At 43.9% G+C, this 20893-nt stretch overlaps 1 protein-coding gene across 1 annotated transcript in view; it reads right to left on the bottom strand.

Annotated features, from left to right (window-relative positions):
• Window positions 1–20893, bottom strand: part of FRAS1 (Fraser extracellular matrix complex subunit 1) — an 830295-nt gene that overhangs the window by 350276 nt on the left and 459126 nt on the right. Inside the window, exon 18 of the mRNA XM_073597432.1 lies at window positions 4605–4778. Coding sequence (XP_073453533.1) covers window positions 4605–4778 — 174 coding nt within the window. The remainder of the gene's footprint in view (window positions 1–4604; window positions 4779–20893) is intronic.

Here is a 20893-nt window from a genome sequence, read left to right as displayed (position 1 = left end):
CCCTGGAATACCCCGCAATACTCTGCCATACCCTGGAATACCCCGCAATACTCTGCCATACCCCGCAATACTCTGCCATACCCTGCAATACCCTGAAATACCCCACAATACACTGCCATACCCTGCAATATCCCGCAATACTCTGCCATACCCAACGATACCCAGCCATACTCAGTGATACCCAGCCATACTCTGCAATACTCAGTGATACCCAGCCATACTCTGCAATACTCAGTGATACCCAGCCATACTCTGCAATACTCAGTGATACCCAGCCATACTCTGCCATACTCAGTGATACCCAGCCATACTCTGCCATACCCAGCCATGCTCTGCAATACCCCGCAAAAATCTGCAATACTCTGCCATAACCTGCAATACTCTGCAATACCCCGCAATACCCAGCCATACTCTGTAATACTCGGTGATACCCAGTCATACTCTGTCATACCCAGTCATACTCTGCCATACCCAGTCATACTCGGCGATACCCAGTCATACTCTGCGATACCCAGCCATGCTCAGCCATGCTCAGCCATGCTCAGCCATACCCGGCCATGCTCAGCCATACTCGGCCATGCTCAGCCATACTCGGCCATGCTCAGCCATACTCGGCCATGCTCAGCCATACCCAGCCATGCTCAGCCATACTCTGCCTCTGTATGTGGCCAGGCTGTGGAAGTCTCACACATGTGGTATCGCCGTACTCAGAAGGAGTAGGAGAATCTATTTTGGGGTGTCATTTTTGATATGTACATGCTATGTGTTAGAAATATTGTATAAATGGACAACTTTGTGTTAAAAAAAAAAAAGCGTTTTAACCACTTCCGGCCTTCCGTCATACGACGTCCTTGACTTTGTGCGGGGATATCTGAATGATGGGTGCAGCTACAGGCATCATTCAGATATCATCTTTTTCAGCCGGCGATTCCCTACACCATAAGAACGATCATAGCGGCTGTTACACTGCTTGATCATTCTTACGGGAGGCGAGAGGGGACGTCCCCCCCTCCCGCCGCCCTCCAGTGCTTCTACCGACTCACCGCTACGATCGAAGCCAGGATCTTTTTTTTTTTTTTTTAAATTTCAGGCACAGCCTAGAGGTGAGATTTGGGGTCTTATTGACCCCATATGTCACTGTAAAGAGGACCTGTCATGCCATATTCCTATTATAAGGGATGTTTACATTCCTTGTAATAGGAATAAAAGTGATCAAAAAAATTTTTTTGGGGAAAAAAGTGTCAAACTAAAATAAATAAAGTAAAATGAACAATAAAAAAAAATAAAAATTTTTTTAAAGCGCCCCTGTCCGTGTGCTCGCATGCAGAAGCGAACGCATACGTAAGTCCCGCCCACATATGAAAACGGTGTTCAAACCACACATGTGAGGTATCGCTGCGATCGGTAGAGCGAGAGCAATAATTTTGGCCCTAGACCTCCTCTGTAACTCAAAATTTGTAACCAGTAAAAAATTTTAAAGCGTCGCCTATGGGGATTTTTAAGTGGCGAAGTTTGGCGCCATTCCACAAGCGTGTGCAATTTTGAAAGGTGACATGTTAGGTATCTATTTACTCGGCGTAACTTCATCTTTCATATTATGCAAAAACATTGGGCTAACCTTACTGTTTTGTTTTTTTTTAAGCAAAAAACATTTTTTTTTCCAAAAAAAACGCGTTCGAAAAATTGCTGCGCAAATATCGTGCGAGATAAAAAGTTGCAATGACCGCTATTGTATTCTCTAGGGTCTTTGCTAAAAAAAATATATAATGTTTTGGGGTTCTATATAATTTTCTAGCAAATAAATGATGATTTTTACATGTAGGAGAGAAATGTCAGAATTGGCATGGGTGCTCCAGAATGCCTGAAGGTGCTCCCCTGCATGTTGGGCCTCTGTATGTGGCCACGCTGTGTAAAAGTCTCACACATGTGGTATCGCCATACTCAGGAGTAATAGCAGAATGTGTTTTGGGGTGTAATTTGTGGTATGCATATGCTGTGTGTGAGAAATAACCTGCTAATATGACAATTTTGTGAAAAAAAAAAAAAAAAAAGAAAAAAAAAAACTTGATTTTGCAAAGAATTGTGGGAAAAAATGACAACTTCAAAAAACTCTCCATGCATCTTTCTAAATACCTTGGAATGTCTTCTTTCCAAAAAGGGGTCATTTGGGGGGTATTTGTACTTTTCTGGCATGTTAGGGTCTCAAGAAATGAGATAGGCCGTCAGTACTTCAGGTGTGATCAATTTTCAGATATTGGCACCATAGCTTGTGGACGCTATAACTTTCACAAAGACCAAATAATATACACTAATTTGGGTTATTTTTACCAAAGATATGTAGCGGTATAAATTTTGGCCAAAATATATGAAGAAAAATTACTAATTTTCAAAATTTTATAACAGAAACGAAGAAAAATTAATTTTTTTTACAGATTTTTCGGTCTTTTTTCTTTTATAGCGCAAAAAATAAAGAACCCAGCGGTGATTAAATACCACCAAAAGAAAGCTCTATTTGTGTGAAAAAAAGGACAAAAAATTCATATAGATACAGTGTTGCATGACTGAGTAATTGTCATTCAAAATGTGAGAGCACCAAAAGCTGAAAATTGGTCTGGTTATTAAGGGGGTTTAAGTGCCCAGTGGTCAAGTGGTTAAAGTATATTTTTCCCCACAAAACTGTGTTTGAAAAAATCGCGTGACATAAAAATTTGCAACAGCCATCTTTTTATTCTCTAGGGTCTCTTTTAAAAATATATATAATGTTTGGGGGTTCTAAGTAATTTTCTATCAAAAAAATACTGATTTTTACATGTAGGAGAGAAATGTCAGAGTTTGCCTGGGTGGGAATTGGGTATATAAAAAGAAGATTATGGGCTAAACCACTGGAATTATTCCCCATACAAGACACAGTCAGAATTATCTAATAAAACTATTCAAATGACATTTCACTTTTAATCAGTCACAGCAGATGGTGTTTTGCTCCTCATTTTTCTTGTTAAAGGACACCTGTCATGAGAAAAATATATAGGGATCCCTGTCCTGAAAGAATATGACAGTTAGGATTTGATTTGACCCCTCCCATTGGGGGGGGGGGGGCGGGGGGGGCTACACGTGACATAATTCTGCACACCGAGTGGAAGCATGGATGTGCCTGCTTATGGAGCTACCTGCTGTTTAATCCCATGCATCTTGTAAGTGTATTTTTATTATTTCCATAAATTGGCTTGTTAGAATACCTCACTGTGTGGGCCTCCTTTTGTATTTTAATCCCACTGTTAAGCGCATTGGCTTAGGAATGTGGACAGAATTCTGTTTCCTGGATAGTCTATTGGCTGCTGAGCAGCAAGGCAATCTGATCTCTGTGCGAGATCTGAGAATCTGGTAAGGATCTTTCTTAAAGCGGGGTTCCACACAAATTTTGAACAATATCTGTATGTATTCTCTTCCTTGCCTAGATGCTGACATGCCGTTTAAAAAAATTTAAATCGCCGTAATTACCTTTTATTTTTCTATTCTTCTTTGCACTTCCTGGTTCTCCTCCCGTGGGAGTAGGCGTGTTTCTAGCCTCTCCCAGACTCCTGGGAGCTAGTCTCAGGCTTCCCAGGATGCCACTGAGCATGTGCGGGAACAAGCAGTGAATGCTGGGAGCACAGCATTCACCACATCCAGGAAATAAATGCTTGTGGGCTTCAAATGCCCACAATGAAGATGGAAACCGCCTGCAGTGAATAATATAAGTTATTCTTTCCGATGAAATCTGACACAGGCGGACATATTACACACAATATGTGAGTATGTAATGCTCAGAAGAAAAGTTTGTGAATTAACTCAAAAAAGAAAAAAAGATAGATAGGTGGACCCCCGCTTTAACTTTTTGTGGTGACACTTCTTGGTGGTGTGATCTGTTTGAATTTCCACATAAGGAGAGAGAAGAGTGTGGAGGACTGCACAACTTGCACTATTGTTGCAGTTTTGGACTTTTATTTTTAATTTACGCACTTTATATAAAATCATGCACTTTATATAAGATTTATGCACTTTATATGTTGTTAATGCACTATTGATTTAACTTCATTGTTTTGGGATTATTCACATGAATGTGTTATTGTGAGTGATTTGCATTTATTGAATATTATGAATTCACTAGGAACAGCGCACTTTCATATATAATTCTATGACAGTTAGGATAGTTGCCCTACTGTCAGGTTAATTCAATTGTATTTTTAGAGGAGGTTAGCAATGGCAGCCTGCATATTTCCATTGTGATAGGTGTACTGAAAATAAGCTTTTTTTCAGAAACGTACTGATTTCCTATAAGAAAATAACACCATCTCATGCAGCCCTTATTATTCACACTACATGCTATCTATTACAATATAGCAGAGCAAAAGGAATTAAAATAACATTGTGGACTACATTAATGAATACTCAGGAGCACATATAACTTATTCATGGCTTGTGCAAGCAGCCCCAGAAAACATTAACCAAATCATTATCTTGATTACCAGTTGTTCTAGTCAGCAGCTTTACCTCAACGTGACAGTATTATGAAAACAAGCAATGAGAAAGTTTGGATTATATCTTTATACTTATGTTTATCTTACCCTGGCATATTCCTGCACTGTCCATGAAAAAACGAGGCTTGCAATGAGACTGACATGTCCCATAAGGCTTTCCTCTGTACTCCTGAACTGCCTGAAGTGAGTCCTCTGATTTTATACACTGTGTGCAGTGGGAGTCCTCTGGGCCCAGGCAGCTACGACAAGATGGATGGCAAGCTGGTGATGTAAGAAGCAGAGAACAGGATGCCTCAGTGAGGTTTCAAGATGATTTTAAAGAAAGAACAAACACGTTTTTTTATTAACTTCATGATCTGCCACTACTGAAGACAAATTGTTATCATTTCTTGAGATCAGATAAAAGGAAAACAGACACCTATTCTTTATTTATAGAGGAAATGCTGCACTATCTAGATGTTAGCATGAGTGCCTTGATGCAATGACATTAAATTAAAAAAAAAAAAAAAAGACACGTATTCTTTACAAATAAACTAATGAGGGCTTCAGCTTTACAATGAAACATAAAAATAATATTAGCTACAATGTGCATGTTGTAAACTCTTTTAGCCTATTCCCTATCCACTTTTTTATTAATTCTAACAATGATAAGCCTTGTCATTTGCCAGCTGAGAGATTTATTAATTAGAACAATTAGTTATTACCATTTAATATGAACATATCTCTAGAGATCAAAGTTTGAAGCTATACAAACATCTGTTTAAATATATACAATTACATTTAATGCCATAATGACAGAAGTTGAACAATAACACCACACATACCTAGCTGCATAAATATTTTCCGTAATGATATTTTCCATAATGATCGAGTGTGACTGGCATAAATGTCATGTTCAGCCCTCACACTCTGATAGGCAGCCATTTAGGTTTAAAGTGATATAATAGATTAAATGTTGTGTGCTTCTCAAATGGATGCAACAATAATGGATGGCCCTCTTGGCATGTATGTTTTTGCTGGGTAAACAAACACAAAATAAGTGTGCAACTCCAGTCAAAACTTTTTTTTTCTAAATTATGTATAGAGTGGGTAAGGGTGAGATCTTATGTCAACTCTTTTTGTTGCCTGTGCTCCCATTTAAAAGGTTTCATCAGTCTGTTTGTGTCCATTTCATCAGTTGAAAACAGAAAAGTTTCCCAAATGGGGCCCATACAGCAAACAAAATATTTTTACCAGCTTGGGAAAGGGTGAGAACCTCTGTTGGGTTTTTATTGCTGATTATAACACTATCACAAGGAAAAATAGGATTTTTATTACAGCTTACCTGTAAAATCCTTTTCTTGGAGTACATCATGGGACACAGAGCCTTAAGTAATTACTTAATGGGTTATGGGTCACCTTCAGGTGTTGACACTGGTATACCCAATCAAGGAAGTTCATTCCCTATATACGTATAGGGGTGGGGTGAGCGTGGAACACTAATACTCCTACAGAGGCACCATCCCAGAAAGATATGTAAATATGTGTCTAAAAACTTGTAGAAAAAAATGGGACTCTAATTGTGCCTCAAAGGAGTATAAACAAAATGAGATACAATATAATTATACAAGAATAATCAAATTTTTATTATGTAACCACTCGACGACTGCCTCACGCCGATGTACGTCGGCAAGGTGGCACGGACAGGCAAAATCACGTACATATACGTGATTTGCCTTCCGTGGGTGGGGGGTCCGATCGGTCCCCCCCCCGGTGCCCGAGGCGGTCGCCATTTGTTCCCGGGCGATGAGAGGTCAGGGGGAGGCCATCCATTGTTGGCCACCCCCTCCCGATCGCTCCCGGCGAATGAAAATGCTTCCTTTCCCTCTGTAATGTAAACAGAGGGAAAGGAAGTGATGTCATCCCTCCTCGAGTCGGTCTTTTTGATCCGGCGCCGAGGAGAGAAGACATCAAGTAAGTCTGCACAACACTACACTAACAGTAGAACACGCCAGGCACACTTGTCACCCCCCATCACCCCCCGATCACCCCCCTGTACCCCCTGTCACTCTGACACCAATAGCATTTTTTTTTTTTTTTTTGCATTTGTGTCAGTTTGTGTCAGTTACAAGTGTTAGGGCAGTTAGGTTAGCCCCCTTTAGGTCTGGGGTACCCCCCCTTAGGTCCAGGGTACCCCCCTAACCCCCCCTAATAAAGGTTAACCCCTTGATTACCCCCCATCACCAGTGTCGCTAAGCAATCGTTTTTCTGATCGCTGTATTAGTGACACAGGTGACGCTAGTTAGGGAGGTAAGTATATAGGTTCGCTGTCAGTGTTTTATAGCGACAGGGACCCCCATATACTACCTGCTAAAGGTTTTAACCCCCTGATTGCCCCCTAGTTAACCCTTTCACCAGCGATCACCGTTTAAGTGTTACGGGTGACGTTGGTTAGCTAGTTTGTTTTTTGTAGTTTATTATAGTTTATTACAGTTTATTATAGTTTTAGGGCACCCGCCGTTTATTACCTTATAAAGGTTTAACCCCCTAATTGCCCGGCGGTGATATAAATTACATTTTTAGGGTCAGCTAAGGTCTGCGTCGCCCCAGGCAGCGTCAGGTTAGCGCCAGTACCGCTAACACCCACGCACGCAGCATACACCTCCCTTAGTGCTATAGTATCTGAGCGGATCGATATCTGATCCGATCATATCTATACTCCCCAGCAGTTTAGGGTTCCCTGGAACGCAGTGTTAGCGGGATCAGCCCAGATACCTGCTAGCACCTGCGTTTTGCCCCTCGGCCCAGCCCTGCCCAGCCCACCCAAGTGCAGTATCGATCGATAACTGACACTTACAAAACACTAAACACACATAACTGCAGCGTTCGCAGAGTCAGGCCTGATCCCTGCGATCGCTAACAGTTTTTTGGTAGCGTTTTGAATCAGTCGCTGACAGTCAGGAGCTTTTTTGCCTGTGAGTCTCACTAGTGTACCCCTAAATTTAGAGCCCAAAATGGCAAATCGAAGGTACACTAGTGAAGAGGCCTACACATTTCTGAGTATGACAGATAGTGAAGAGGAAGTCACTCATCTGTCAAGTTCAGGCTCAGAATACGAACCTGTAGAGGACAGCGGCTCCATGACAGATAGCAATGATGACAGAGTTGTGGTCCCTGCTAGAGTCAGGCGTACCAGACCCCAATCTTCTTCTTCTGTCCTTGAAGTGCAAGAACCGCAGGGCTCTCGTATGGAGCAGAGAAGTACTAGCGCTGCTATTCCTTCTGGTGAACTGGCAAGCACCAGCGGCCTAGTACACCCTGGTCGTACATCCAGCACTGCAGTAACACTTGGTGACGTGGCGAGTCCCATAAGTGCAGTTCAAGCTGGTGAGGTGGCAAGCACTAGTAGTGTCCCGCTGCCACCAAGAAGACAAAGACAGGCCCGTCGTGCCCATAGTGCCCTTCCTGCTGCATTGGCCAATCCGAATTGGGAACCCACCACTTCTGCAGCACCCGTACTTCCCCCTTTCACTGGCCAACCCGGAATTCAGGTGGAAACAGTTGACTTTACGCCACTGGATTTTTATTCACTGTTTTTCACCGAAGATCTCTATAGATCTATTGTGGACCAAAGCAATTTATACGCTGGTCAACACATCGCCGCTAATCCCCAGTCCTCCCTTGCCAGAGATTGGAGACCAATTACGGTCTCCGAATTTAAGACCTTTCTGGGCCTTTCCCTCCTCATGGGGTTGAATAAAAAGAGTAAGTTGCGGTCATATTGGTCCACTGACCCAATTTACCATTCGCCCTTGTTCTCTGCTTCCATGGCCAGGGCACGATACGAGCAGATTTTGCGGTTCATGCACTTCAACGACAATGAACTCTGTCGTCCTCGTGGAGACCCTGCATACGATCGGCTCTACAAAATTCGGCCCCTCGTAAACCACTTCAACCAACGTTTTGCAGACTTGTTTACCCCCCATCAAGTTGTCTGCGTTGATGAGTCCCTGATTAAATTTTCTGGCCGCTTGTCATTCAAACAGTACCTTCCCAGCAAGCGTGCCAGATACGGGGTCAAGATGTATAAGCTCTGTGACAGGGCCACAGGCTATACATGTAGTTTTATGGTTTACGAGGGCAAAGATAGTCACGTAGAGCCGACAAACTGCCCTGACTACATAGGAAGCGCTGGCAAGATAGTGTGGGACTTGGTGTCACCCTTATTCGGAAAGGGGTACCACTTGTACGTGGACAATTATTATACGAGCGTGCCACTTTTTAGTCACTTGTTTGATCAGCAGATTGGAGCATGTGGCACCGTGCGACCTAATCGCCGGGGCTTTCCCCAGCGGCTTGTAGATTCCCGTCTTAGGCTGGGGGAGAGAGCCTGCTTGAAGTATAATAATTTGCTCGCTATGAAGTGGAGGGATAAGAAGAATGTTTTCGTTCTCACCTCCCTTCATGCAGACACGATGACCCAAATTCCTACGGCGACTGGTGTTGTGGAGAAACCCCTCTGTGTCCACGAATACAACCTTAATATGGGAGGGGTGGACCTCAACGACCAGTTGTTGGCGCCGTACCTAGTTGCCCGTAAGGCCAGACGCTGGTACAAAAAAGTGTCTGTTTAATTATTTCAATTGGCTTTGCTGAACGCTCATGTGCTATACAGAGCTTCAGGACGGACTGGATCCTTCCTTAAATTCCAGGAAGATATCGTCAGAGCCCTTCTGTTTCCAGACGGTGCTCTACCTCACCTTCCCTAACCAAATGCAGTAAGCCGGCTGCATGAGAGGCATTTTCTTTATGCCATCCCGAGTACCCCTACCCAACGAGCCCCCCAAAAAAGATGTCGTGTCTGTAGCAAGCGCGGATTTAGGCGTGACACCCGGTCTTATTGTCCATCCTGTCCTGGCAATCCTGGTCTTTGCATGGGTGAATGCTTTGAACGCTACCATACACTAGTTGAGTATTAGCGTAGGGTTCAGCACTGCACAGACTAGGCACACTAACACAGGGTCTCCCAAGATGCCATTGCATTTTGAGAGACCCAAACCTGGAACCAGTTACAAAAGTTAAAAGTTACTAAAAAAAAGTGTAAAAAAAAATAAAAATAAAAAAAAATAAAAACACAAAAAAAAAATAAAATAAAAAAACCAAAAATAGTTGTTGTTGTTTTATTGTTCTCTCTCTCTCTATTCTCTCTCTATTGTTCTGCTCTTTTTTACTCTATTCTATTCTGCAATGTTTTATTGTTATTATGTTTTACCATGTTTGCTTTTCAGATTTTTTATACTTTACTGTTTACTGTGTTTTGTTGGTAACCATTTTATTGTTTTCAGGTACGCCATTCAGTTGCAGCGCGGATTTATTTATCTTGACAGCAACAGCGTTTCCTGTCGCATCTCATGGCAGCATACACCTATGGGTTGTGGCTCCGCCCCCGCAACCTGATAGGACCGCGTAGCTATTAAAGTCTGAGAGAGCCCCTGCCCCAGCATTCTCCTTTTTTTCCTCACCTGTCAAGGACCGAAAACATGCATCCCTTACCTAAAACATTCGCCCCAGCCAGGTTCTAGCCTCTCCTGGGTGGAAGTCCTATCCTGTACAGCCTCTAAATGAGCTCAATGGAAGGAACCCCACTCTGATGGTCTCAGGGGTATGTTACAATACATTACAAACCTTAAACAGGTTTATGGATGGCAGCGGTCTCCAGCTCCTTTCTGTGCACCTGTGGGTAACTTCCCCTCCTGTCTGTCTCCATAGCTCCAGCTTGTCAGGACATCCCACTTTCCAGCTTCCAAAATGGCGTCGGAGGCCTCAGAGCGCATCTGAGCATGCTCGAGCGTGACGTCATCACCCCGGGACGGCGGCAAGTTTAAAAATGCTGTAATGTCAGCATTTTCTTGTCTCTTCTCTCCTGAGCCTGTAAGGGGGAATTTTGACCGGATTTCTTTTGCTAATCTACCCTGTCTCTCTCTTGCTATCTCCACGCCCAGGTAAGATCTATGATGGCTTTTTTCTTTGCTTGTTTACTATCTGCTATCCCATGCATGCTAAGCCACCTATATAATTATAGGTTGATTCATCACCTTTCATGGAGACCGTTGCCCAGGTAGACCATCGCCAGCCTACTAGGTAAGAGGGGATGATGGGTAAGTATGAAGAGAAGGAAAAAGAGAGCCCTCACTAATGCTGTTTAAATTGAACAGCCCCACCAGGTCTTCCAGATCGTCACATTCAAGACGAGGGGAGCCTTCAAGAAGGAGCCGCTCAAGCCACAGGCAGAGTCGCTCAGAGCGCGGCAGAAGTCGCTCAAATCGCAGAAGCCGCTCAAGTCGCAGGAGGAGCAGATCAAGTCGCAGGAGAAGCCGATCAAGATCAAGGTTTAGTCGCTCCCACCACAAAAAATCCCCTGCGCGCAGGAAATCTCCTGTCACCCAGCCTTCCCGTCCACCCGGGAACTCCTGCTGGATTTGCGGTGCTACAGCACTTCCAGACAAACTGGCCTGTCGCACATGCTTCATTGAGGCAACTAAAGACAGAGAAACAGAGGCAAGAGAACCAATTGAGCCAGAAGCCAGCAGACCTATACAAAGTACCTCATCCACTGCCCCATCATCATCAAAGACGTCAGACCCTCTCTCTGACACTGATGATCTAGAGGCATCCACCGGCTTCGACTTCTCATTGATCGACCCATTCGTGAAGTCAGTAAAAGAGGCGATCGACTGGGTGGAAGAAAAAGAAACTCCTCAAAAAGTGAGGAAATACTTTCCAAATCTTAAAAAAGACCCAGAGAACTTCCCGTTCATTGAGGAACTTGAGGATCTAATTAAGGATGAGTGGCAAAAGCCAGAGAAAAAAACTGGCCTCAGCAACAGATTATCAAAACTCTATCCACTTAAAGAGCCTAACGTCAACCCACTAATATCTCCTCCAGTGGTCGACTCCTCCCTAATGCGCCTCGCCAGGCACGTAACACTTCCAATAGAGGATGCAGTCACATTCAAAGACGTCCTGGATAGAAAGATCGATCTGGATCTTAAGAGAACCTACCTCTCGGCAGGTGGCGCTTGCAGGCCAGCAATAGCATTGGCTGCCGTCGGTAAGGCTATCTCAAGCTGGTCCACGATGGCCGAGAAGCTGGTATCGGAAGGAATAGAGCAGGAGAAAGTTATCTCAGCACTCCAAGAACTTAGTCTTGCAGGCGACTTTGTCGCAGAAGCCTCTGTGGATATAATTAAAACCACTTCAAGAGCAATGTTAAGCTCAGTAATGGCCAGAAGGGCGCTCTGGTTAAAACCCTGGTCGGCAGATCCCTCCTCAAAATCCAATTGGTGCAAAATACCCTTTGATGGCGTAAACCTTTTTGGAGAAAAACTGGACGTGGCTATTTCTAAAGTCACGGGGGGAAAATCGGGACTCATCCCTTCAGATAGGAGGCCCAGGCAGCAGAGACCACCGGTTTCTAGAAGAAATCTGCCAGATAAATACAGAGAGGCAAGATCTTACAGGCCCGGAAAAGAGTATAGGAGGAACTGGAAGAATCCCCAGTCATCATTCCTCAAGCTCCAAAAGTCTAAGACCCCTGCGTCAGGGGAACAAAAGTCTTTTTGAAGGTGCGTCCGCCCAACCAGCTTTAGTGGGGGCCAGACTCATGAGTTTCAAGCAGGTCTGGGCGGATACAATAAAGGACCCATGGACGATAGACACTGTCCAGTTCGGCCACAAATGGAAATTCAAGACACGGGCTCCAAGAGACCAATTCTCTCTAACCAGATTACCTGCATCTCGGGGAAAAAAGGATGCTACTGACAAAGTACGTCCAAGACCTGTTACAAAAGGAAGCCATAGTGGAAGTTCCAATATCCCAAAGGTCAACGGGATTCTACTCCCCGTTGTTTCTGGTGAAGAAGAAATCGGGGGATCTACGCCCTGTCTTAGATCTAAAGAATCTCAATCGCTCAATCTTAGTCGAGACATTCAAAATGGAGAGCCTCCAGTCAATTCTTCGGGCCATGAATATCGGGGATTGGATGCTTTCCGTCGATTTACAAGACGCCTATCTGCACGTCCCCATTCACATCTCATTCCAAAAATTTCTCCGCTTTGCGGTAGGTCTACATCATTTTCAATTCCGAAGCCTCCCGTTCGGGATCTCCACCGCTCCAAGGACATTCACAAAAATCTTACTGCCAGTAATAGCCTTACTAAGAGAACAAGGATTGAGGGTCCATCATTACCTGGACGACATCCTTTTGCTAGCAGACAATCAGGATTCCCTTCTACTGCATCGATCCATTCTGATTACCACCCTACAAAACTTCGGCTGGATCATAAACTGGGGGAAAAGCAATCTGCAGCCCACTCAGAGAATGATATTCCTGGGGGCGGAACTAGACACCCGTCTCAATACGGTGGAACTTCCGCAGGAAAAAATTCCCAGCCTCATTCAGAAGGCAAGAAAGTTATTAGCCTCTACCACACTACCAGCCCGGGAGTACCTCAGCATACTGGGGTCATTCTCAGCAACCATCCCAATGGTACAATGGGCCCAATGGAACACCAGACCTCTGCAAGCATCATTGTTAAAACAATGGAACGGGGTATCATTGTCTCAGCCGATCGTAGTCCAGAAAGAAATAAAACAATCACTCCGGTGGTGGACCAGATTGAACAATCTGAAGAGATGCAGGCATATAGTCCCTCTTCCTCAGGAAATAATCACTTCAGACGCCAGCCTGAAGGGCTGGGGGGCACACTACCGCCATCACGCAGTCCAGGGCCTTTGGACATTCAGAACACAGAACGTGGTTTCAAATATATTGGAGATGAAAGCAGCTTTCCAAGCTCTGTTAGCCTTCAGCCCCCTCCTCAGGGGGAAAGAGGTCCTGCTAAAATTGGACAACAGAGTGGCAGTTGCCTATATCAACAGGCAGGGGGGCACCAGGAGTCGCTCCATGATGCGGGAAGTCCGTCCAGTCTTCGAGTGGGCACAGCTGAACCTGTCGGGATTAACGGCAGCGTATGTCCCAGGAGTCCAAAATCAACTAGCCGACTCCCTAAGTCGGACCTTTGTATCAAACGAGTGGGCCTTAAGTCACCAAGCCTTTACCCTCATAACCCAGACCTGGGGGATACCGGATATAGACCTGGCGGCAACACCGGTCAACACGAAATGCCAGAGATATCTAGCCAGAATTCCTTTCCCATCGGCAGAAGGCACGGATTGCCTACAACACGACTGGAACTTCCGTTTGGGGTACATATTTCCGCCAACACCACTCATTCCGAGATTCTTACTCAGACTCAAGAGGTCGAAAGCCACAGTGCTAGCAGTCCTCCCATTTTGGCCAAGACGACCATGGTTTACGACGCTCCTCCAATTGAGCACAGCAGAACCACTGACACTCCCAATGACAGCGGATATACTGTCGCAGGGGCAACTCCTTCACCCATTTCCGGAGAGGCTGCATCTAACAGCATGGAGATTGAAAGGACTAGGTTCTTAGTCCAAGGTTGCTCCCAGAAAGTGATAGACACTCTCCTCCAGGCCAGAAAATCCACGACCAATAAAACCTATAAAAGGGTCTAGGAGAGTTTTCTCTTAGTCGCACAACAGCAATCCTGGAACCCGGCATCTCCATCAGTTCCTCAGATCCTCGAGTTTCTCCAGTTAGGTCTAGATAAAGGTCTTAGGTCTAGTACCCTGAAGGTACATGTATCAGCCCTATCCACTATGACAGGAGTGAAATGGGCTCAAGAACCTCTCATCATCCAATTTCAGAAGGCTTGCCTAAAGCTGAGACCACCTAGGAAACCTTCCTTACCGACATGGGATCTTTCAGTAGTGTTGGAAGCCTTATCCCATGAGCCATTTTTTCCGTTAGAGAATGTTTCCCTGTGGGACCTAACTCTCAAAGTCACTTTCCTAATAGCAATTACATCAGCTAAAAGGGTATCGGAAATTCAGGCCTTACAGGCTAAGGAACCATACTTGATGTTCTATCCAGACAAAGTAGTCTTAAAACCATCGGATCGCTTCATCCCGAAAGTGTCATCATCTTTCCACTTTAACCAAGAACTATGTCTCCCCACCCTATCCACAGAACAGGGTGATCCACATCCGCTTGACATAAAGTCGAATATCCAGGCCTACCTCCTGGCAACCAGCAATTTAAGGAAGACAGAGGACCTACTGGTCATTCCTCATGGGTTTAGAAGAGGACAAGCAGCAACCTCTCGCACCATCGCAGCATGGTTGGTGAAGATCATTAAGAGAGCTTACGCATCTAACAATGCACGAGTACCTGAGGGCTTAAGGGCACACTCCACAAGGGCAATGGCGACCTCCTGGGCGGCCTACTGCAGGGTATCAGCCGAAACCATCTGCAAAGCAGCCACTTGGTCTTCGAAAACCACTTTTATCTCTCATTATAAAGTGGACTCCGCTAGATTGTCCACGGTAGAATTTGGGAGAGCAATTATTCAGGCTAACTCCTCAATACCTTCTAAATAAAAAAACTTATCTTTTGCTCATACCCACCCAGTTTGCGAGTTATTCCCCATAGGTGTATGCTGCCATGATGCGACAGGAAAACGGAAAATTGTATACTCACCTTTCCGTAATTTTCCTTTCCTGTCGCATCTCATGGCAGCATACAAATGCCCACCCATCTGAGGTGAGGTATATATACACGGAGAATGCTGGGGCAGGGGCTCTCTCAGACTTTAATAGCTACGCAGTCCTATCAGGTTGCGGGGGCGGAGCCACAACCCATAGGTGTATGCTGCCATGAGATGCGACAGGAAAGGAAAATTACGGAAAGGTGAGTATACAATTTTCCGTTTTGCTCCCACGATATATAAAGCCGTGACTCCAGCGCTGTCGGAGGTGATTTCACCACCACAGTTACATACTTCAGCATATATGCCGAAGCGTGGGGGCAGCAGTGGGTGGAGGAGCAATTTGCTCCTGCCTTTTGCGGGAGGATGCCCCCATGCTTCGGCATATATATATTTTAGGCACAGGTTGCGTTAAATGTTTTATTGTTTACTATGTTTTTTTTTTTTGTATTTGCTTTGCAGGTATGGTAAGTCTTAATGTTATACTGTAATGTTACTTTGTTTTATTGTTAACCATCATTTGCTTAGCAGGTACGCCATTCAGTTGCAGCGCGGATTTATTTATCTTGACAGCAACAGCGTTTGCTCCCACGATATATAAAGCCGTGACTCCAGCGCTGTCGGAGGTGATTTCACCACCACAGTTACATACTTCAGCATATATGCCGAAGCGTGGGGGCAGCAGTGGGTGGAGGAGCAATTTGCTCCTGCCTTTTGCGGGAGGATGCCCCCATGCTTCGGCATATATATATTTTAGGCACAGGTTGCGTTAAATGTTTTATTTTTTACTATGTTTTTTTTTTGTATTGCTTAGCAGGTACGCCATTCAGTTGCAGCGCGGATTTATTTATCTTGACAGCAACAGCGTTTGCTCCCACGATATATAAAGCCGTGACTCCAGCGCTGTCGGAGGTGATTTCACCACCACAGTTACATACTTCAGCATATATGCCGAAGCGTGGGGGCAGCAGTGGGTGGAGGAGCAATTTGCTCCTGCCTTTTGCGGGAGGATGCCCCCATGCTTCAGCATATATAAATGGTGCATGTATGCCCATCATTAGAAGTGGGTGGATGAAGGGAGGTATTCTAATGGTGGGCATACCCACCGATCAATATCTTTTTTTCGTTCAGCCCACAGGCTGCATGAAAAAAAAGTTTACAATATATGCCCAACAAGGACCAGCAACGTACTGGTATGTTGCCGGACTTTGAGTGGTTATACCAGAATGATGCCTGCAGGTTTAGGTATCATCTTGGTATCATTCTTTTCAGCCAGCGGTCGGCTTTCATGTAAAAGCAATCCTAGCGGCTAATTAGCCTCTAGACTGCTTTTGCAAGCAGTGGGAGGGAATGCCCCCCCCCCCCCACCGTCTTCCATGTTTTTCTCTGGCTCTCCTGTCCCAACAAGGAACCTGAAAATGCAGCCGGTGATTCAGCCAGCTGACCATAGAGCTGATCAGAGACCAGAATGGCTCCAAACATCTCTATGGCCTAAGAAACCGGAAGCTACGAGCATTTCATGACTTAGATTTCGCCGAATGTAAACAGCGCCATTGGGAAATTGGGAAAGCATTTTATCACACCGATCTTGGTGTGGTCAGATGCTTTGAGGGCAGAGGAGAGATCTAGGGTCTAATAGAGCCCAATTTTTAAAAAAAAGAGTACCTGTCACTACCTATTGCTATCATAGGGGATATTTACATTCCCTGAGATAACAATAAAATTAATTAAAAAAAAATAAAAATGAAAGGAATAGTTTAAAAATAAGATAAAAAAGAAAAAAAATAATAAAGAAAAAAAAAAAAAAAAAACCCCTGTCCCCCCCTGCTCTCGCGCAAAGGCGAACGCAAGCGTCGGTCTGGCGTCAAATGTAAACAGCAATTGCACCATGCATGTGAGGTATCACCGCGAAGGACAGAACGAGGGCAGTAATTTTAGCAGTAGACCTCCTCTGTAAATCTAAAGTGGTAACCTGTAAAGGCTTTTAAAGGCTTTTAAAAATGTCGCCGCTGCACGTTTGTGCGCAATTTTAAAGCATGTCATGTTTGGTATCCATGTACTCGGCCTGAGATCATCTTTTTTATTTCATCAAACATTTGGGCAATACAGTGTGTTTTAGTGCATTAAAATTTAAAAAAGTGTGTTTTTTCCCCAAAAAATGCGTTTGAAAAATCGCTGCGCAAATACTGTGTGAAAAAAAAATATGAAACACCCACCATTTCAATATGTAGGGCATTTGCTTTAAAAAAATATATAATGTTTGGGGGTTCAAAGTAATTTTCTTGCAAAAAAAAATAATTTTTTCATGTAATCAAAAAGTGTCAGAAAGGGCTTTGTCTTCAAGTGGTTAGTGGGTGATGTGTGACATAAGCTTCTAAATGTTGTGCATAAAATGCCAGGACAGTTCAACCCCCCCCCCAAATGACCCCATTTTGGAAAGTAGACACCCCAAGCTATTTGCTGAGAGGCATGTCGAGTCCATGGAATATTTTATATTGTGACACAAGTTGCGGGAAAGAGACAAATTTTTTTTTTTTTTTGCACAAAGTTGTCACTAAATGATATATTGCTCAAACATGCCATGGGAATATGTGAAATTACACCCCAAAATACATTCTGTTGCTTCTCCTGAGTACGGGGATACCACATGTGTGGGACTTTTTGGGAGCCTAGCCGCGCACGGGACCCCGAAAACCAAGCACCGCCTTCAGGCTTTCTAAGGGCGTAAATTTTTGATTTCACTCTTCACTGCCTAGCACAGTTTTGGAGGCCATGGAATGCCCAGATGGCACAACCCCCCCCAAATGACCCCATTTTGGAAAATAGACACCCCAAGCTATTTGCTGAGAGGTATAGTGAGTATTTTGCAGACCTCACTTTTTGTCACAAACTTTTGAAAATTGAAAAAAGAAAAAAAAAAAAAACATTTTTCTTGTCTTTCTTCATTTTCAAAAACAAATGAGAGCTGCAAAATACTCACCATGCCTCTCAGCAAATAGCTTGGGGTGTCTACTTTCCAAAATGGGGTCATTTGGGGGGGTTTTGTGCCATCTTGGCATTTTATGGCCTTCAAAACTGTGATAGGTAGTGAGGAGTGAAATCACAACTTAACGCCCTTAGAAATCCTGAAGCCGGTGCTTGGTTTTCGGGGCCCCGTATGCGGCTAGGCTCCCAAAAAGTCCCACACATGTGGTATCCCCGTACTCAGGAGAAGCAGCAGAAAATATTTTGGGGTGTAATTCCACATATGCCCATGGCATGTTTGAGCAATATATCATTTAGTGACAACTTTGTGCAAAAAAAAAAAAAAAAATTGTCACTTTCCCGCAACTTGTGTCAAAATATAAAATATTCCATGGACTCAACATGCCTCTCAGCAAATAGCTTGGGGTGTCTACTTTCCAAAATGGGGTCATTTGGGGGGGTTTTGTGCCATCTTTGCATTTTATGGCCTTCAAAACTGTGATAGGTAGTGAGGAGTGAAATCACAACTTAACGCCCTTAGAAATCCTGAAGCCAGTGCTTGGTTTTCGGGGCCCCGTATGCGGCTAGGCTCCCAAAAAGTCCCACACATGTGGTATCCCCGTACTCAGGAGAAGCAGCAGAATATATTTTGGGGTGTAATTCCACATATGCCCATGGCATGTTTGAGCAATATATCATTTAGTGACAACTTTGTGCAAAAAAAAAAAAAAAATTGTCACTTTCCCGCAACTTGTGTCAAAAAATAAAATATTCCATGGACTCAACATGCCTCTCAGCAAATAGCTTGGGGTGTCTACTTTCAAAAATGGGGTCATTTGGGGGGGTTTTGTGCCATCTTGGCATTTTATGGCCTTCAAAACTGTGATAGGTAGTGAGGAGTGAAATCAAAAATTTATGCCCTTAGAAATCCTGAAGGCGGTGCTTGGTTTTCGGGGCCCCGTACGCGGCTAGGCTCCCAAAAAGTCCTAAACATGTGGTATCCCCATACTCAGGAGAAGCAGCAGAATGTATTTTGGGGTGTAATTCCACATATGCCCATGGCATGTTTGAGCAATATATCATTTAGTGACAACTTTGTGCAAAAAAAAAAAAAAGTGTTACTTTCCCGCAACTTGTGTCAAAATATAAAATATTCCATGGACTCAACATGCCTCTCAGCAAATAGTTTGGGGTGTCTACTTTCCAAAATGGGGTCATTTGGGGAGTTTTGTGCCATCTTGGCATTTTATGGCCTTCAAAACTGTGATAGGTAGTGAGGAGTGAAATCACAACATTACGCCCTTAGAAATCCTGAAGGCGGTGCTTGGTTTTCAGGGCCCCGTATGCGGCTAGGCTCCCAAAAAGTCCCACACATGTGGTATCCCCATACTCAGGAGAAGCAGCTAAATGTATTTTGGGGTGCAATTCCACATATGCCCATGGCATGTTTGAGCAATATATCATTTAGTGACAACTTTGTGCAAAAAAAAAAAAAAAAGTGTTACTTTCCCGCAACTTGTGTCAAAATATAAAATATTCCATGGACTCAACATGCCTCTCAGCAAATAGCTTGGGGTGTCTACTTTCCAAAATGGGGTCATTTGGGGGGGTTCTGTGCCATCTGGGCATTTTATGGCCTTCAAAACTGTGATAGGTAGTGAGGAGTGAAATCAAAAATTTATGCCCTTAGAAATCCTGAAGGCGGTGATTGGTTTTCGGGGTCCCGTACGCGGCTAGGCTCCCAAAAAGTCCCACACATGTGGTATCCCCGTACTCAGGAGAAGCAGCTGAATGTATTTTGGGGTGCAATTCCACATAGGCCCATGGCCTATGTGAGCAATATATCATTTAGTGACAACTTTTTGTAATATTTTTTTTTTTTTTTTTGTCATTATTCAATCACTTGGGACAAAAAAAATAAATATTCAATGGGCTCAACATGCCTCTCAGCAATTTCCTTGGGGTGTCTACTTTCCAAAATGGGATCATTTGGGGGGGTTTTGTACTGCCCTGCCATTTTAGCACCTCAAGAAATGACATAGGCAGTCATAAACTAAAAGCTGTGTAAATTCCAGAAAATGTACCCTAGTTTGTAGACGCTATAACTTTTGCGCAAACCAATGAATATACGCTTATTGACATTTTTTTTACCAAAGACATGTGGCCGAATAAATTTTGGCCTAAATGTATGACTAAAATTGAGTTTATTGGATTTTTTTTATAACAAAAAGTAGAAAATATAATTTTTTTCAAAATTTTCGGTCTTTTTCCGTTTATAGTGCAAAAAATAAAAACCGCAGAGGTGATCAAATACCATCAAAAGAAAGCTCTATTTGTGGGAAGAAAAGGACGCAAATTTCGTTTGGGTACAGCATTGCATGACCGCGCAATTAGCAGTTAAACGACGCAGTGCCAAATTGGAAAAAGACCTCTGGTCCTTAGGCAGCATAATGGTCCGGGGCTCAAGTGGTTAAAGAACAAAGTTTATAATATATTACAATCTTGGTAATTCAATTTGAGTTCAGGGATGTGCAGGTTCCCAACACATCTGGTGAGGCACAGCGATCCTCCCCCTTCGTTCTATCTGGACTGTGGAGCTATCAGGGTGTGGATCGGGGGTCCTCTGCATGCAATTCTTTCAGCATGCACTACCCACAGTATTCAATGCATAGATGGACTTGCTCTGGTCCCTCCAAATCCCTCATCCGGGCGACTCAAGCAACTCCAGGAATCCTTCCTTCCACACACACCTCCCAGGGCTAATTATGGCAGCTGGGCTTCCCTATATAGGATGCTATCCC

This window comes from Aquarana catesbeiana, linkage group LG01, assembly GCF_042186555.1.
Source record: "Aquarana catesbeiana isolate 2022-GZ linkage group LG01, ASM4218655v1, whole genome shotgun sequence".
Lineage (NCBI taxonomy): Eukaryota > Metazoa > Chordata > Amphibia > Anura > Ranidae > Aquarana > Aquarana catesbeiana.
Note: the sequence above shows the minus strand (reverse complement) of the source record. Positions and strands in the feature narration are given on the sequence as shown.